General features: G+C 49.7%; 2 protein-coding genes and 1 non-coding gene across 3 annotated transcripts in view; 1 reads left to right on the top strand and 2 right to left on the bottom strand.

The window, feature by feature from the left end:
• Positions 1-949: 949 nt before the first annotated feature.
• Positions 950-4,289, bottom strand: LOC128722737 (protein PAT1 homolog 1-like). Its single transcript, XM_053816416.1, has 2 exons — positions 3,824-4,289; positions 950-3,736 (listed from the first exon to the last, which is right to left on the bottom strand). Exons 1-2 carry the CDS (start codon positions 4,287-4,289, stop codon positions 1,311-1,313), a joined length of 2,892 nt encoding a protein of 963 aa, XP_053672391.1. The 3' UTR covers positions 950-1,310.
• Positions 4,290-6,296: 2,007 nt separating this feature from the next.
• Trnae-uuc (transfer RNA glutamic acid (anticodon UUC)) lies at positions 6,297-6,368 on the top strand. The gene has a single exon. It is a non-coding gene; the product is annotated as a tRNA-Glu (tRNA).
• A 117-nt stretch (positions 6,369-6,485) lies between these two features.
• Positions 6,486-17,160, bottom strand: part of LOC128724567 (uncharacterized) — a 38,139-nt gene continuing 27,464 nt past the window's right edge. The window contains exons 5-9 of the mRNA XM_053818290.1: positions 16,292-17,144; positions 16,057-16,219; positions 15,790-15,994; positions 15,564-15,728; positions 6,486-6,925 (exon numbers count right to left, since the gene is read on the bottom strand). Of these exons, the coding sequence (XP_053674265.1) occupies positions 6,486-6,925; positions 15,564-15,728; positions 15,790-15,994; positions 16,057-16,219; positions 16,292-17,144 (1,826 nt within the window). The remainder of the gene's footprint in view (positions 6,926-15,563; positions 15,729-15,789; positions 15,995-16,056; positions 16,220-16,291; positions 17,145-17,160) is intronic.

Here is a 17,160-nt window from a genome sequence, read left to right as displayed (position 1 = left end):
ACGTTTAGATACACCGTGCATGATTTAACAATCACTTAATTAATATTACTTTATTATTTTCAATTGATTACATCTGCTCTAAGCCCTATCTCCGTATCGATTTCCTTGCGCACTGATCGAAATTAAGAACAACAAACTTCGCGCTTTATCAATTATTTTTGCTATTAACCTCTGAACAGCCTGAGCTACTAGTGCACAAATGCTGGGGCATGGACGAAATCTACGATACAGAGATTTCGTTAGTAGGTTAAATTACAATAAACATATAATTGGTAGCCAATTGTCAGTTAACTTTTGTTTTCCACATCCAACAAAATAGGGACAAAAAACCATATTTACCCTTTAATTTTATAACTGTGCGCCTGTTGTGGTGCTACTACTTTGACCTTATTCTTTTATGTCCATCCTATTATGTGAATGTGAATAAATTTATGCAGCGAAACTATTATTACAATGTGTGTAATTCAGCACCGATTGCGATGGCGAAATAATATCCAGATATACAAAATAGCTTGTCAACAAGAAGTCAATGAGAGTAAAAAAAATATCTAAAAGCCTACCCAAAAAAAAATTATATAATTTAAACGTGGGTAAACCCAAACATTTAAGCCTTAGAATCTTAGAAACAACACTTTTTCACCAGTGTTACATTTTAAACTAGCCGCAATGTTTATGAGGTGATAAAAAATTGCTATAATTTTTTTAATATTATTATTATCGTCAAACACTGCTTATGAATTTGTTTCAGTTTTTTACGCGTTGTTGATCTCTACCTCGCATTGGAGGAGAGACCGCTCAATCGAAGAAAATTCACAATAAGGATGAAAGTATTCTACACACATTTTCCTACCACCTGGAGGATAATATTGCGCGCGTACCATAGCACTCTGTATGCGTAGGGCAGCGCAAAATGTTTTTTTTTCAGTTATTTTCAAGAGCTTAATCCAACAAAAAATAAGGTGAATGAATGACAGAAACAAGAACAGAAAAAAGTATTCCACTACGGATAAAACGATAGAAAATAAATGAAAGCTAAACTATTCCCTTCCTTCCATCGTAGCATTCGTCCGCACGAAAGCAGTGCAGATTCCTGTACGAGATATATCAAAATGAGGAAGAGAAGCCAACTTCCCCTACCATCATTTGACCGTCGTTACTCATTCACGCTTACGCGCTCGCACAATCAAACACACGCGTTGACCCTTCTCTTTTCCAATGTTCAATCATTTTGGCCAACTGCATCTTGTTCCATACCACAAACACACCGTACCCACCCCGTACAAGAGAGGCATGAGTCGGAAAAAGAGTGCTTACTTTTTGCTGGTTTCCACCGGCGTGGTTGCTCCATCAGTTGCCAACGTCGATGGTCCGCCGGAACCAGCATCAATGATTGAGACAATCGCTCGAAGTTTGCGCTCTAGCGCCAGCTCAGGATATCGCTGAAGGTGCGCCCACAGCTGTTTCACCTTACCGCATGATGAGTCCAGCTTTAGAAGCACTTTTTGCTGCTTCGTACCGCCGATGCCGGAACCCGTCGTTCCAGCGGGAACACCATCTAACACGCGTCCGAGTTCACGTAGCAAAGCCATCCAGCGGGTCCAGACGACTCGCGACGTGGGCGAACCACACGGCGATATATCCGCGCTCCGGTCTCCCTCACTGTCGATGGCACCGTTCACTGTGGCCGCTTGCAGGAGAGTGACATCCGTTGCCATCAGCTGTTCCATCTGTGCGATCAACGTGAGCACGGTCAGCAACAGGAACTTGCATCGGGGAACCAGCGGCAGCAGCTGGTCCGTGTTCAGGAGTGTATCGAACAGCGGCACCAACTCTGCCGGTTGCGCGTACTTTACGTGCATCTCGAGTTCGCTGAACAACGGGCTTAGTTGATCCTCCGAATCTTCACGGTCACGCTTCGGAAGCACGACAATCGTCGAAAGCACCGTGCACCAGACAGTCCACCGGGCCGGATGTTCGCCGAGGGCCTTCTGAATGCGTGTCAGCAGTAGCTTACCCTTACGCACCGAAAGCAGGCGCAAAACGCCTTCAGCATTGACGCCCGGCAGTATCCGATCGTGCAGGTTCTCCATCGTGTCCTGTTCCACCTCAGAGACGGGAGTGGCCGGAACGGGCGCCAACTGCACTCCACTGTTCACGTTGTTCTGTTCATCTGTGCCACCGCTGGCTTGCTTCTCTTGCGCCAGCAGTCGTTCTTTGGCACGCTTCTCCTTCATCTGCTGCTTGGCCTCAATGGCCAGCTGGTTTGACATGTCTTCGAGGCGCAACACCAAGCGGTACAGGTTCTCGACGTGCAGCAGAATCTGTCGCGAGCGGCGCTGGTTATGCACGGATTCGGAGCTGCTGGATGCAGCACCTGCGCTGTTGTTGCCAGTGCCGCCAGAACCACCATCTGCCACCGAGCGATCTACCACCACATCCTGGTCGATGATTTTGCGCGGAGCGATTACGCTACCGCACTGCAGCTTGCCGAGCGAGTTTTCAAACTGCACCAGCTTGTAGCGTCGCGGGATCTCCTTGATGCCGTCCTTCGTGGAGGACGAGTTTTCCGAATTACGTCGCTCGCGGGACATACCGTTCCAGTGTTGCTGCTGGCTGAATGGATGGTAAAACGTATTGTCCTTGTGAGCTTTGCTTTCCCGCTCAGCACCCCGCTCGCGCTCCTTGCGATCACGGATCACGCAGAAATAATAATCGTTGTAATAGGCCGTGTCCTTGTTCAATTGGGACAGCTGAATCCCGAGCAGCCAGTGTTTAGCTCGTTCGCTCATCATGTTAGCATACTCGTCGTACTCGTAGTTGCGATTCTGCTTGCCATTATGCAACCGATGACCACCTCCTTGCTGCTGCTGTTGGTGCTGCTGCGAATGATGGTGGCCCTGTCCCTGCCCCTGCTGCTGTTGCTGTTGTTGTTGTGGAAAGTGATGATGCCCCCCTGGATAGCCCGGATGATGATATCCACCGTGATGATGCGGATTACCATGATGCTGATGATGCGGTCCGTTCCAGTTGGGCGGGTACGCGGGATGATGGTGTCCCATAAACGGATGCTTAAAGTTACCACCATGTGGCGGCATCGGTGGCATTTGGCCGGGACCAGGCGGTGGAACTCCTATCGGCAGCGTGGGTTGCGCTAATGTACCCGGTGGTGGCTGCTGCCTGTAATGCGGTAGCATAGGATGGTTTTGCTGAATCTCCTCCACCAAACGCTGGCTGAAACTGGCGTTGTTATTATTATTGTTGTTGTTGTTGCTGCTGCTGTTGTTTGGAGGTAACATAGGACCAGAGGGTGAAGGAACTCCTGGCGGTCCCTGGAAGTTTATCGGAAACGGGAAAGGTGGTACTCCTCCGCCAGGCTGAAGCTGTCCGCCACTCGGTGGCGGCATATTCGTAGGTGGAAACAGCGGTCCCATACCACTGGGTGGTGGTGGTTGACCACCGGGTGCACCTCCCATGATACCGGGAGAATGAAAACCGATTGGCATGGGTAGCGGACGATGTATCATTTGAGCAGGCGGAAGAGAATTCGTCGGCGGAACCGTCGGTGTAGCGTTGGATGACTGCAGAAACCCGGGTGGAGGACGCGGAAGTGGTGTCATCCCACGGCGCATTTGCTCCTGCTGCTGCTTGATCATGTTCTGCTCAATTTCTTCCAGCGAACAGATGCGCATGCCCGGATTCGGCATTGGAAAGCGGTTCAATGGTCCGCCAAACCGATCTAGTGTTACAGATCCCGAACGGGAAGCAGAAGAGCATGTCATATACGTAGGAATGTGAGGACCATTCATGTTAAACTTACCGGCACCGGCTCCAGGAATTGGTGTTGGGCCGCCGACAACCGATGGTGGCATTGACGCCGGAACGGGTGGTACGGTGTGGCGAGGAGTTTCCGGTTTGCTCGGCATCGTCCAAACACTCGGGTCGAGCTGAAGCCGGGCTTCCGGTTCTGTGTCGTTATCCAGCTCAAAGTTGTCGATCCCAACCGAGGAGAAGTTAATGTCAAGGTCGGAGTCTGGCCCTGAATCGCCGTCTCCGCCCTCGCGCTGATCCAGCCGTACGAGATTCTCGTGCAAATCCTCCCAGTCATCTTCCCGGGCCTGGCCAAACGTTTCATCGTTGAGCGCATCGTACTCCTCCTCGGAATCCGATCCTCGGCCGCCACTACCGCGCCCTCCACCCAGGATGCGTCCACCTCCCCGAGACCGGCCACCGCCGCCATCATCGTCCTCACCAGGCAGTGACGCGTCAAAGCCGAAGAACGAATCAGACATCCCTGCTGCCGTCTATCCAACTTGACGGCCGGTCCTTGGAGTCCTGCAACCACGAGACTCCCTGACTCCAGACGAAGCCTATTCGGCCGACGTTTGCGGATAAGCTAACACAACCTTCAGCTGTCACCTGTCGCCCCCAAGCGGACGACGTCGTCGGATGGCACTGGACGATGGTCTACCTGCCTGCTTTGTGTGCGGAACGCCTGCGGTACAACGGTTGGCAGTACCGTGTCCACTCGGGGGCGCCTTAATTACCGTATCAGCGACGGAATGATCCACTTTGGCAGCAGGTATCCGTGGGATGACGGTGATAAACAGCAACGAGAAAAGCCACACGGCCCACGAACTTTTCGATCAGTCACCGGGAAAGGGTGATTGCTAAACGGGTGTTTTCCGCCGCTCGTCACGACCGGCTGGTCTGCAAAATCAAGTTAGCAACAAATTTATCACGATGTTTCTTCACTTTTGATGGTGAAATTGTCGAACGGCGACGGTGATACGATAATAGGAGTACAAAAAAAGTAGCAAATCACACGACAGCAGCCAATGCGACGAACGTTTTTCTGACAACTATGACATTTAACCGTGCGGCGCCGTTTATTTACAACCATGGGTTGATTTCTTCGTACTTGTTGGTACACGATGCAAATTAACTGCCAACCGGCAGCTGGTTGCGGGTAACCTGCAGAATGAGCAAAAAACTGCATACTGTCGTTAAACAAGCATTAGAAATCGTAAATGAACAAAAACTAAGCCATTATTATTAAGTCATTGACTCGTTTTCTAGCTGATAATTGAGGAAAATCTCCGCTTTCGGTAATCAATTTTACATGCTTTCTCTCTGAAGATATGAAGTGAGCTACCAAGGTGTAAACGAAACTTTCGTTCTCTCTGCTGCAACGGTGCAAGCGGCTGACATGCAAAAGCAACGCACAAAGAAACGCGCGCGTCAACAAGCTTCTTACCAAATCAAAACTATGAAAGGAAAACTTCTAGAGGCTGGTTGGAAAATCCAAACATGCGGAATACACATGTATAAGGATAGGCAAAAATAGTCTAGGAGTGGATAAGCTAGAATACCATAGATAACAAACAAATCACAATAAAGAAATACTTGAAACAAACATTTGGTTTGGTTTTCATACATTTTTCGTCATAAATTTGGCTCGGTGTAAAATTTTCAGTTTAAAATACATATAAAAATATATAAAATGCGCTCTTTTGCTTCGCGTGAACTCTACCCGCATTCTGGTTCACCTAACATACCTTACATTTTCGTTTCAAATGTGTTTGCACAAATCACAAGTTGCATCTCGTTTGGTGTCAATACATGCTTTCCATTGGTATTAGGTGTAAATCAGCTCCTCAGTTTAGTTTTACATGAAATATTTTCTTATAAGCTAATTGACTCGAATTGGTTTCACTTAACAAACTAGTGAAAGGCATCGCAACGTCTTTTTTCGGAGCGTTTCTAGCCTTTTCTTTACTCTAACCCTTTGGGATGCTGGCTTGTGGAACGTCTTTATCGGTTTGCGACCGAATGCACCACTCTAAGTAAGCTTCGCTTTGCACGTGCAGTGCAATGTTTTTGTAATGGTAGATTTGGAGTCAGTTTCCATCCTTCGCAATAAATAATTTTCTCGTATGAATCGTTCTGCTCACATTCCTTAAAACTATTCGTTCACTCGCGCACAATCACTCGATTATGTACAAAACCCTGCCTTAAGGACACCTTTTACTGCATGTGTATAATTAAAGCTTATGAAAATGTTCCTTCCCGTAACTTTCCGAGGGCCCATCCGATATGATTGGTTTGTATATGCTTCGCCGTTCCTGAGGATGTATGTTGCTCATTTGGGCTTCCTTTGGGTGATGGGATTACATCATAGTATGAAATCTCGAGTCGTTTAAAATGGCAGTTATCTTTGGCAAAGACACGTTAACGTACTAGCAAATGCATAGTTGTGAGCCGCATTACAATGGGTAGTTTCAGCATCCATCCAAGCCTCCCATATGGTCTAGTGGCTAGGATATCTGGCTTTCACCCAGAAGGCCCGGGTTCGATTCCCGGTATGGGAAATACTTTTTTTCATGTTTACATCCTTAATATTTTTGGCTTCAGGTATGCATCTTACAGCGACAAATTGCATTTGCAGTGTTTTTTGTTTGTTTTACGAACACTTGCTTCTGCTCTGTTTAGCAAGCCATCTCCGCACCCCACGGACGGTACGGCTTAGCTGCCGAGTTGTATGACGTGCTCGTCGAAGCAGTGTACCCGTGCGTCGACGTGCTCACCGGGTACTGCGGGTTTCCGTACGCAGACAACCCACGGTTCGGGTTGTGATTGGACAGCTCCGTGTACGTTGGAGCCCCGTTCGAGGACGAGCTGGCACCGGACTGTTGCTGCTGCTGCTGCTGTTGGTCCGCTTGCTGCTGCTGTCCAGCAGTCGCCGAATCATGCTGACTATTGTACAACTCGTGCAGTGGCGCACTCGTGGCATAAATCGCAGCCGTTGCAGCCGACGATGCCGACCCAACTGCATGTCCACCCGACAACTGCTGCTGATGGTGTTGGTGTTGTTGCTGCTGCTGTTGATGCTGTTGCTGCTGCTGCTGCTGCTGCTGGTGTAGATGCTCGTGCGCAGGTGGAATAGTGGCCACCTGTGGAATGTACGGTGCGGTCGCACTCTGGTGTGGTCCATAGTTCTGATGCGGATGAGGATAGTACCCACCAGTGCCATGGTGCGAACTCGGATACGCAACGGCTGCGGCAGCTGCAGCAGCTGCCACAGGATATGCCGTTCCGTTCCCATGCGACCAGGCCGGACTAGTGGCCGCGGCAGCATTCGCCTTCGACGATAACTCCCTTTGCGTGGCGAAGCACTGCAGATGTGACATAAGCCTCAAACGAAGCGGATCCTGCACATCCATGCCCTCGATCGTGACGAGATACCGGGCCACCTCGGCCACACACTCCCGGAAGCCAATGATGTGATAGTCCATGGCGAATCGCTGCGGATCATAGCTGGCATCGTCCAGTCCTGCAAGCAGAGAAAAAGGATCACACACGCGCGGTCAGTTAAGGAAGCGGTCTTCATACAGGACCTCCACGAGGTCGATTTTTCCCATCACAAAACGACGGTGGTGTGCAGGAATCCTTGCCAATCCAATGCGCACCGACGAGGGGCCCCTTTCCTGATCGTTAAGGACGACCACAAAAAGTCAACGTCACCCGGATCCCTCCCGCATCGTTCCCTCACCGAACGTCCTTGCGGGGCGTGTAAACCTACGGAAACGTGCGCTCTCACGGTTTCAGTCCCCTCGAGCGCGAGTTTCCCTAAACACACACACACACACATGAAAGGCTCGCGTTAAGGATCCTTTCAAGGGTACGGAAAGGCGCCTGCGTGTATGTTTTTGCCTTGTTCCGCTCTATCGTTCCCAGCCACGCACGGGACATTCGGTTCCGGGTCGATGCGCGCGCGCGCAGGTCACTGATGTGTTCGTGTGTGTGTGTGTGTGTGTGTGTGTGTGTGGGAAAACGTGGCGTAATTCCCGCCAGCGATCAAAACCTTCGCCCACCCGCGTCATCAACCCATCATCATCATTAGACCCGATGGTAATCATCGGGCGGTATTAACACTGCTGCGCTTTCGCGCTTCCGCTTTTACGCCCAGAGCCCTATGGGAGGGATTAAATCATCGCACCATGCAGTGGGTAATAGCAGCACCAGCAAGCCCTGCATCCGCAAAACAAAAAAAAAACAAAAAAAAACCCTTTCGTTTTCGTTCCATCGGGCCATTTAAGCGGACGGACGGGCATCGAATGCAAGAAGCGAAGCGGGGAAAACAAAGGCAAAGAACGCGCGAGAAAGGGGTCCCGCGGGATCGTAGCCCTTTTTTTTTTCTTTCTTCTCGTTCGTGATATGCGTGAATTGCGTGTGTGTGTGTGTGTGTGTGTGTGAGCCCTCGAGGGGTTGGCCGCACTTTGGTAATGGCGTGGGAACGTTCTGCGGGGCCAAATGATGGTAGGAGCCATGCACTAATCTGGGTGGAGTTTTCTAATGCACGGCTCAATCAAGCAGTTGTACATTTGGTGCGCGAGCGAGCGAGCGAGAGAGAGAGAGAGTGCACGCACGTGAGAGGGCTGGCAATCTCTCCCTAAGCCCCTCGCGGTGGTGTGTGATTCGATAAATTGATATTTATCGTGTGATTGAAACCTGTTAAGAGACCTCCCCACTGTTCTGAGGGCACGGTCGTGTCTGCTTTTTGTTATTGTTTTATTTCACTACGCCGCGCGTCAAGTGTTGCTTGTGGGGAGTTTTTTGTTCCTGTTGTTATTGTGTGTTAGGAAAAGCGGGTGACAGCGCATAAGTGCCGTTTAGACGAGATGATGCCTGCACACCAAGCTAAACACACGATCGTGAGTCAACAGGATGATCTGCAGGCGGAGAAAGCAGAGTATGGAGTTTTCGGGAAGTCTTCTCCTTCTTCATCATCTTCTTCCCGAAATATATTTTTCTCACCCCGTTTCCACGATCACCATTTCAACCCGTTCCGGATCGACAAGCAGCAGCGTGTCCAGTGAGTGAGGATCCGTTTGGTCGGCCATTTATCGGCCGACTTTTGCGTTGGCTTAACGGTCCGATGCATATAACGTGACCAGATCGTCGTTTTCCGCTCCACAGCACAACAACGCAAGTCCCCGCGGAGGGGGTAGGGGTGCTTGACGCAAGGGGCGCACTCACTCACACACACACACACAAACGCCGAGCCGTGGGAACAAAACGAAGGGAAGTACAAGGACCTCCGGGAGCAAAATAGAAAAACGGAACGAACAAGCACTCTCTCTCTCTCTTTCTTGGCAAAGTGTCGTCGAGCGAGAGGGAACGAGATGGAATGTGAGATTCTCGAGGGATCTTCGAGAAAAAGGTACGCTTTGAACAAAAAAAAAAAGGACACCGCCGGCGTCGACGACCGGATGTTGATGTCGGAAGCAAAATATATGTACATGCACCCAACAGGATCCCGGGTTCTTGTGCTGTTATGCGTGAGCGCGCGCGGCCAGACTTTCCCACCGGTGAAAAGCCGCACCGGGGATGGGAAAGCCTAAGTGACTACGGTTAATTAGACACCCGAGAAATAGACGGCACGTCCCTTCCAGCCAAACGAGGGCTTTTACGGGATTTTCGGGACGGATTTCTCCGTTCTTCCTCGTTCTATTGATGGTGCGGTTCTCGACCGAAAAAGGGGAAGAAATCCCTCTCTCAGAATCGGCATTTCGGGGTAGAGTGTAGGGTGTGCCGCCAAGGATAGCTGATACTTTTGCCGTTTGGTTTGCCCCTCGTTGGGTACAGGAAGTTATCCTTTGACACCGGCGAAAGATGAGCCCGGATCCGATTTCTGCGAGAGACAAAACTGGCTGGTCGACCAGAACTTACCACGTGCATGAAGCGTCTTCAGGTGGTCCACGGTCAGTTGCAGGATTTCGGCTTTTTCCAGCTTGGCGGATCCTTGCTTCTCGTACGCGCTTGGTACCAGCCGCTTGAGCTCGGTCAGCGAGGAGTTGATGCGATCGCGGCGCTTTTTCTCGATCACGCCTCGTCGCCTTTTGCGGCTGAGCAGTTGACAGCTGTCGGACTCCCCCGGTGACGTACTGCGTGCGTGCGTTGGTGTGGGAAAGCGAATGAACAGAGATTGAGAGGAAAAAAACAGAAATAGAAGCATGAGAAAAATGTCAAGTCTGGTGGTGCACAATAATTTGAGGAAAATCTTTGCCCACGAGGGAACCGTGCATGAGGAACGCCAGCATAATCCAAGTAGGCGATTGTATTGATTTATTAAGCAAAATAGCAGATTGTTTTTGAAGCAGTAGATCTGCTTCGTTATCGAGGATCAAAAGGATAGTGTTGATTTTAAACCACACAAATTGATGTTGGAATAATAATTTGACTACAATTTGGAAAAGAATTTTCATAGAATAGCACAGTAAGCTACACCAATTGCACAACCTTATCGAGTCAGTCAGAAGACCGTTCGTCAAACAAAAGACATCACCATGTTCAAACACCTTATTATCATAGTCATACACACAGGCAACAGGTTTGTTGTAAGCAACGCTCTTGAGATAACTTTAATTAAACGCACTAATGTTGAGAATCAACAAGTACACTCCTGCTTCATAGCAAACCTTTCGCTCACAGATTGAACTAAAAAAAAAAATAACTGAAGTCCTTTTACGCACTCCCTCACAACCCACCGAAAAACAAAAAACCACGTCCTATGCCAACAAATACTCACTGCTCCTTGGAGGACTCCTCCGAGTAAAGATCCTCACAGTCGCTTTCCGAGAGTGTCCGCTTGTGGCCCTTCGAAGACGGTGGCGTCCACGTGTTGTGGCCAGCGTGCGTCGGCGTAGAAGTTGCACTTGGCGTAGTCGCTGTGGAGTAGCCCCAATGCAGCGGCGTACCATGATGATGATGTGGGTGATGATGTGGAAGGTGGTGTTCCATGTTTCACCACTGTTTCACGTTCACGTTAATGTTCAATGTTCACTTCACTTCGTGACACTCGCGTACTTTGCGTTCGGAAATCAGTAACATAGAGGAAAAACAAAAAAGAAAAACAACCACACACACACACACACACACCGCTCGAGAACTGTTGCACTAATTGGACGTGAACGTGTCCGTGCCGGTCGCCACGTTTCACCGACACCTTCCGCGGTCACCTGCAGACGACCTGCCGACCGCCCAAAGACGCGAACCAAGCGTGGAGCAAACACTCGCAGAAACTCAGCTCCCAAAGAGCCTTGGCAGATGAGCGGCCAAGAAACGGTCAGCAGAAGCACTTTGCGCGCCCGGAACCGGTGCCCACCTTTCTTCCACCAGACCCAGCCCAGTCGTGTGCGCCACACTCTCTGTGTCCTTCCGGGGCGACGACGACGACGACGACGACTCACACGTGACTTGTCATGTGCGTAAGCGGCGTTCGAATGATTTAATGAGCGTACGCCGAGCGCATGCAATGCATGATGCCGGCGCTGGGTCGATCCCGCTCACCACCACACCCTCCATCACCCGCTTTGTGCCCTTTACCGGCGTGTACGCACGAACGCCACGCGACCCTCTCTCTGGCGTAGAAAAAGGGGCCCTTTTTGGGAGGGCGAGTGCGGCCATGCGGACGTCACGCGGGTTTATGCTGCATTTATGTTGGCCTGAGAGAGCGAGAGCGCGAGCGCGAGCGATGGCCAGTGTTCATTCGATGCTCTCGAGCGGTGGTGGGGGAAAACCAGCCTGCTGGGTTAGGTTAGGTTCAGTTTCTCCCGCCACATGCGCATGGAAAATCGAAAAATGAACACACACTCGGCTTGCTATGCTTCTATGCAACGGCGCTCTAACGCGATAGTGTGAGATTGTGTGAGCGAGAGCATAATGGTGCATGAGCGGAAGAGGATGCCGGCTTCAGCAAAAGAACCCAGCAAGGGACGAAAGATGACACGCGAATGGAACGCGCGAACGGTGAGGTTGTGATGGGCGAGATGCGCGACTGGCCACGTGGACGGGCGTGTGGCCCCCAAACGGGTGTGCCACGCGTTTCCGCTTGAGGTCGGACGGCAGGCGGGCTCCCGGACTTTTTTTCTCCATTTTTTTTTGTGTTGCTTTTCGTGGCCATTTCTCCCCGCCGGTGGTTGTTTGGTGCGCTTTAGCGTGGTTTCACTTGTTGCTTTTGGCGGAGTCGGTGCTTTGAAGAGGAACATCGGAAGGGGTGGTGGAGCAGGTGGGGAGGGGATTTTTGCGGAAATCAATTCCCGATCCCGGTGGCAGTTAAAAGGGCCAGCTGATTCGCGGCCGGTCAAGGCCGTTTTATCTCGGCTATCGACCTCGTGAGCCTTTTGGATGATGCTGCAACGGAGATGTAGGTTATCAGTAGTCCTCGTGTGTGGGGCGTTTATAATTGGTAGTCGAGAATTACCCGAAAGAAGTTTTCGGCACCTATGCTTGAGTGTAATGATCATTTAAAGCTATAGCTCTGAGTTTTCCAATCCAAAAATTGCAATTGTTTATAACTAGCAACATTAATGGGAATATGTTTCTCGCATAGAAAACGAAACTCTGTTGAAAATATAGCTTTACAGCATCCATCAGATCAGTTCACCCTCGTTGTAGTTTTGGTTGTGAATTCAAACGTAGAAAACCCTGATATACATAAAAAGAAGGAAACGAAAAACCTATTTCACATCACGTATATCCTTCACAGGATCAGCCCAAACGCTGCACTCCTCCGCAGGTTTCTTTTCGCTGTGCCCTTCACACGAGTTCGCAGGTGCGATAAAAAAATCCACCAAGAAAAGCATCGTGGGAACAGGCTTTCGTACCGCACGGTCATCGATTTGTCCTGTGGCTAAACCATTCCTGGATGTTTCGGTCCCTCGTTCCCACAATTTTGCTCCTCTCGTATATCCTTCCAAGGGGTGCATCTGACCCGTTTTGCCACATTATCCACCCCTAGAGCCAGGGGTTGTCGCTCCGTTTCGCTCTGACTCAAACGCACCCCTACAGGGGCTTGGACGCGCGTGCCGGTCTCGTGTGTGAACCGAGCCTCTATTTGATTTCCCACGATTTTGTCCGCACCCTTGCGAGGAGCGATTCCCGCACGAGTCCTTTTGGGCCGGCGAGGGTCACACTCCGTTCGACTCCGCCTATTCACGGCACTTCTGAGGGATGGACCACTTTGTTGGTGGTGGCGCGTGTTTCTGTTCGCTTGTATGCGGCGCTGAGTTGCCTTCTTTGGTTTCATTTTATTTGACGAGGTTCTGAAAATAAACGGCGCAAAATAAGCTGCTTCTTACAGGCTAACAGAGTTGTGTTGTTGTGAAATTCACTACTTGTGCTGTTGCCGCGCACTATTTCGGTTGTTGTGAAATTGGATGCTTTATTTTATTATAAACGCTAATGACCTAATTGACTGCTCCTCATGGGCAGACTAAGTTTTCAAAACCAATGGGCATTTCCTCCCATTTCTGGCCTTATCCCGGGCTTGCTCGGTTGGTAATTTAAACATGTTCTAAAAAAAGATTTTTCGACTCAACAAAATTCCCTTTACCGACCCCATGAGCCTAACTGTAATCCCTTTAGTGTAGCCAACGAAAAAAAGTTGTCCGTCACAATTCGTGATATTCGTCTCCCATTAGCGCTCATCATATCACTTCTACGCAATAGTTGTACCACTGGTGAAGCTTCCTGCTGTTAACGAGATTTAAACTGTTTAACGAGAATATTGCAACGGCAATCAACATATTATTTCTTAATCAGTAATCCATGAGTGTGCTTGCCGACCTGAAACAAACTGCACTGCGTTGCAAAAACTGCATTCGTATAGTTGCGCTTGTAACAAATACTACGCATTTCCGCGATCTGGAACTAGTTTATATCGGTGGGAAATGGATCTTCTATTGGCCGTGGTGACTGTGGTGTTATTAACGTCTGCAAGTGGTCTAAATATACCGCAGCGCAATGAAAATACTGTTATTGACAGTGTCCATGACGATTTGGATTCGTCATTTTTCGGGAAAATAGCTGCAGAACGGTTTAGCGTACACATCTGGCATGCCCACGGTGAACGGTTGCTTATAACCGCTGACAACCCGGTGAAAGCATTGATAATAATGGAGGCGTTCAACTTACACGAGCTAGAGCTTCACCCGAACGGTAACATGAGAAATCTCATCATAAGAGCCTGCCCACTGGAAACGCTCACGGATTCGATACATAATTTGCATAGTTTAGAGATTTTAAAAATCGAACGCTGCCACATAAACGGTACGTTCGATTTGGCGATGGTACTGCCATTGTACAACCTCACCAAGTTTAGCCTGGAAGGCAACCGGATAACGGAAGTCGTGTATCAGCACAACTTAACGCTCGAAAAAACATCACCACTGACGGTGCTGAGTTTTGAAAACAATTTAATTGAATATTTCAATCTAGACGTGCTGAGTCAGTTCCCTATGCTGCAGACGCTGCAGATGTATCGTAACAGGTTGAACACGTTGGAAGGATACGTTTCGTTGCCTGCCCTCGTGATCGTCGATTTCAACAGCAATCATCTTACCAAGTTTGATTTCACCGGGTGCAACTGCAGTTCGCTTCGGCAAGTTGGCTGTAAAAACAACAGATTGGAAATTTTTCCCAGCTTCAGTGATTCTTCGACAAGCATTCGAACTCTGGATCTGACACAAAATGCGCTCACCGCAGTAAATTTCCAAGAGATAGCCAAGCTGCGTGATTTGGCGACACTGATTTTGTCCAAAAACGCTCTCACAAGCCTGAACAATGACGACGGCAGGGAAGTAGAATTGCTTCGTTTGACAAACTTGGAACTTGACGGTAACCGACTCGCCTCACTAGACTTGCTGGGTTGGGTGCTTCCGGCGCTGACAATGTTAAATGCTGATGGCAATCCGTTGGTATCGCTGCCGGATAACATGTTTGAGCGTTATCCGAAACTTTGGAACATAAGGTGCTATTGTTCGGATATCGATTGCGTATGGGTTGAGCGGAATATTCAGTATATACAAAATAGCAAAGTAAAATTGGAATACGTTTTTGAAAGCTTCAATTCAAAAAACGAAACGCTCGAACAATGCATTCCGGTTCCGGAAGTTGGCTGCATCAAATGCGTTCTGTACTGAGTGACCGATACGCGCTTCATATTTGCTCTAAATGAAACATGACTAATCCACTTGCGTATTTCGTTCAATTCTTCTTATGAAAGAAAGTTGAAAGATTAGTGTAACCCTCAAACCGATCGATCGGGCAATGAAATTGGCCTTAGCTGGCGAAACATGCTCACATATAATGAATTGCACTTGGTTCAGTTACACGTGCACATGCTTTTCACCTGACTTATTCAAATCGTATGAAAGAACTGGCACACCGGAGAGGCGACCACATTTCTAATTCAGTAACATTTTATTTCATTTTAAATCCAATAACGATTAGATAGAACGAAACGTGGCATGGAACAGGTATATCTACAACATAATACACTAACGAGTTTAGCTATAGTTACACAAACTATTGTTTCCGGAGCGGTGCTATCTCACGCACTCAAACCGAAAGCAACAAACCAAAAAAAAAACACTTAACAGCCTAATTCATTTACAAAATCCTACTCAAATGCTTCCCCTTACACCGATCAGCTGACCTCCCAGTTCGCCAGTCGCGGGTTCACTTCTTGCCATGCTGATAGAGCTGCTGGTGATGGTTCTGGTGGTGGGCTTTGGTGGCAGTGTCGATGTACTTCGAGGTGTACGTCAGCAGCAGATGGCGCTGCTTGATGTGCTTCGCCCGTATGTGGGCGGATGGGATCTCCTTCGTGTAGTTGCTCGGGAACCAACCGACGGCACCGTCTCGGATGCGCTCACCTTCGTACCAGCCTAAAACGGAAGTCAGACGTGAGTACGCGTGACGTGGAATTGCGCGAACTCCATCACTTACCGTCGGCCATCTTGCGGTGTACGTTGACCACGTCCTTGATGTCAAGATCAAGCTCGTCCGGTTGCAAGGCTTCGTACGGGTGTACCGCGATCACCTGCGGGCAGTCCCACTGTTCGTAGATCTTTTCGTCCGGATTCTCGGATGCCGGCGGTTCCGTCACCATAAGCCAACGTTCGCGCTCCGTTTCGGAGGGGCAGCTGAGAATCTGCGAACAAGCAAAGGGAAACGTGTATTATGCCGTCTTCACGAGCCAGCAAGGACTCTCACCATTTCGATCGTCTTGCCCTCGTGGTTTTCCAGCAGCGTCATGATGATAAGATTTTTGCCGATCGTTTGCATCTCTTTGGCCGGCAGCCCGGGTACGACGTCACCTGAGCTGACGGTCAACAGTGCCCGCTGGCAGTAGTCTATCACGAGGTAGCTTTCATCGCTAAAAAGCACGTTATAAAGTGAGAAATGCTAACCAGGGTTAACTTCAAAGGACCACCATGCGAATGCTTACCTTTTCTTTTTGGTCAGCACGAGCAGATCCGTGAACAGGAACGCGTACACGTTGCTTTTGGAGAACTTCTTGCCGAAGGTGAGCTTTGCGTCGTCACCACGCCACAGGACGTGCACGAGCTCGCCGCGTTTTTCCAGCTTCCGGTGCATAGTGCTCGGGGCGGCTCCGATACCACACGGCACAATGGGCAACGGACGTACGGCCGTCGGGAACTCGATCTGCCGCGATAGCAGCTCCATCTCGTACAGCTGTTCGCTCCGGTGAGCGGCATCATTGCACTGCGTCAGGATGCGATTGATCAGCACGAACGTGCTCTCCCAGCTGCCGAATTCGTCGTCATCTTCCGGTTGGCAGCGTTGTAGCACCGCGTCCAGCAGCAGGCGCATGCGCGTGATCCGCTGCATTGGGAGCATCAGGAAGGAGGACAGGCTCAGGCTACAACACACCGGATCCGCTTCCAGGGCGGCAAGTGTCCGCGCGAATTCGGGTTTGTTCGCTTTTAGCGCCTTTAGCGTACGGTCGATTTTGGCCTGGTGCTCGCAGTAGCTCACGTACACGTGGAAGTGCTTCTCGGCGTGTTTGTAGATGCTGTGGCTCAAACCCAGCAGCATGATGTTGTCCTGCCAACAGTTCTCCAGATCACACAGCAACCGGTCCGAGCATTCTTGGACCGGTATGATGGACGAGAAGAGCGTCTTACGCTCCGACGAGCTCAGGATGCGGGTGTCCCGGAACGCCGGATGATTGACGAAATGCGTCCGCAGCAGGTTAAGTGACTTCAGGTAGGAAGCTTCCGAGGTTAGTATCTCGAATTTGGCCTCTTGCAGGCGCTTCTCAGTCGGAGTTAACGTGGCTAAAAGAATACAAAA

Source organism: Anopheles nili, chromosome 3 (genome assembly GCF_943737925.1).
Source record: "Anopheles nili chromosome 3, idAnoNiliSN_F5_01, whole genome shotgun sequence".
Taxonomy (NCBI): Eukaryota; Metazoa; Arthropoda; class Insecta; order Diptera; family Culicidae; genus Anopheles; species Anopheles nili.
Note: the sequence above shows the minus strand (reverse complement) of the source record. Positions and strands in the feature narration are given on the sequence as shown.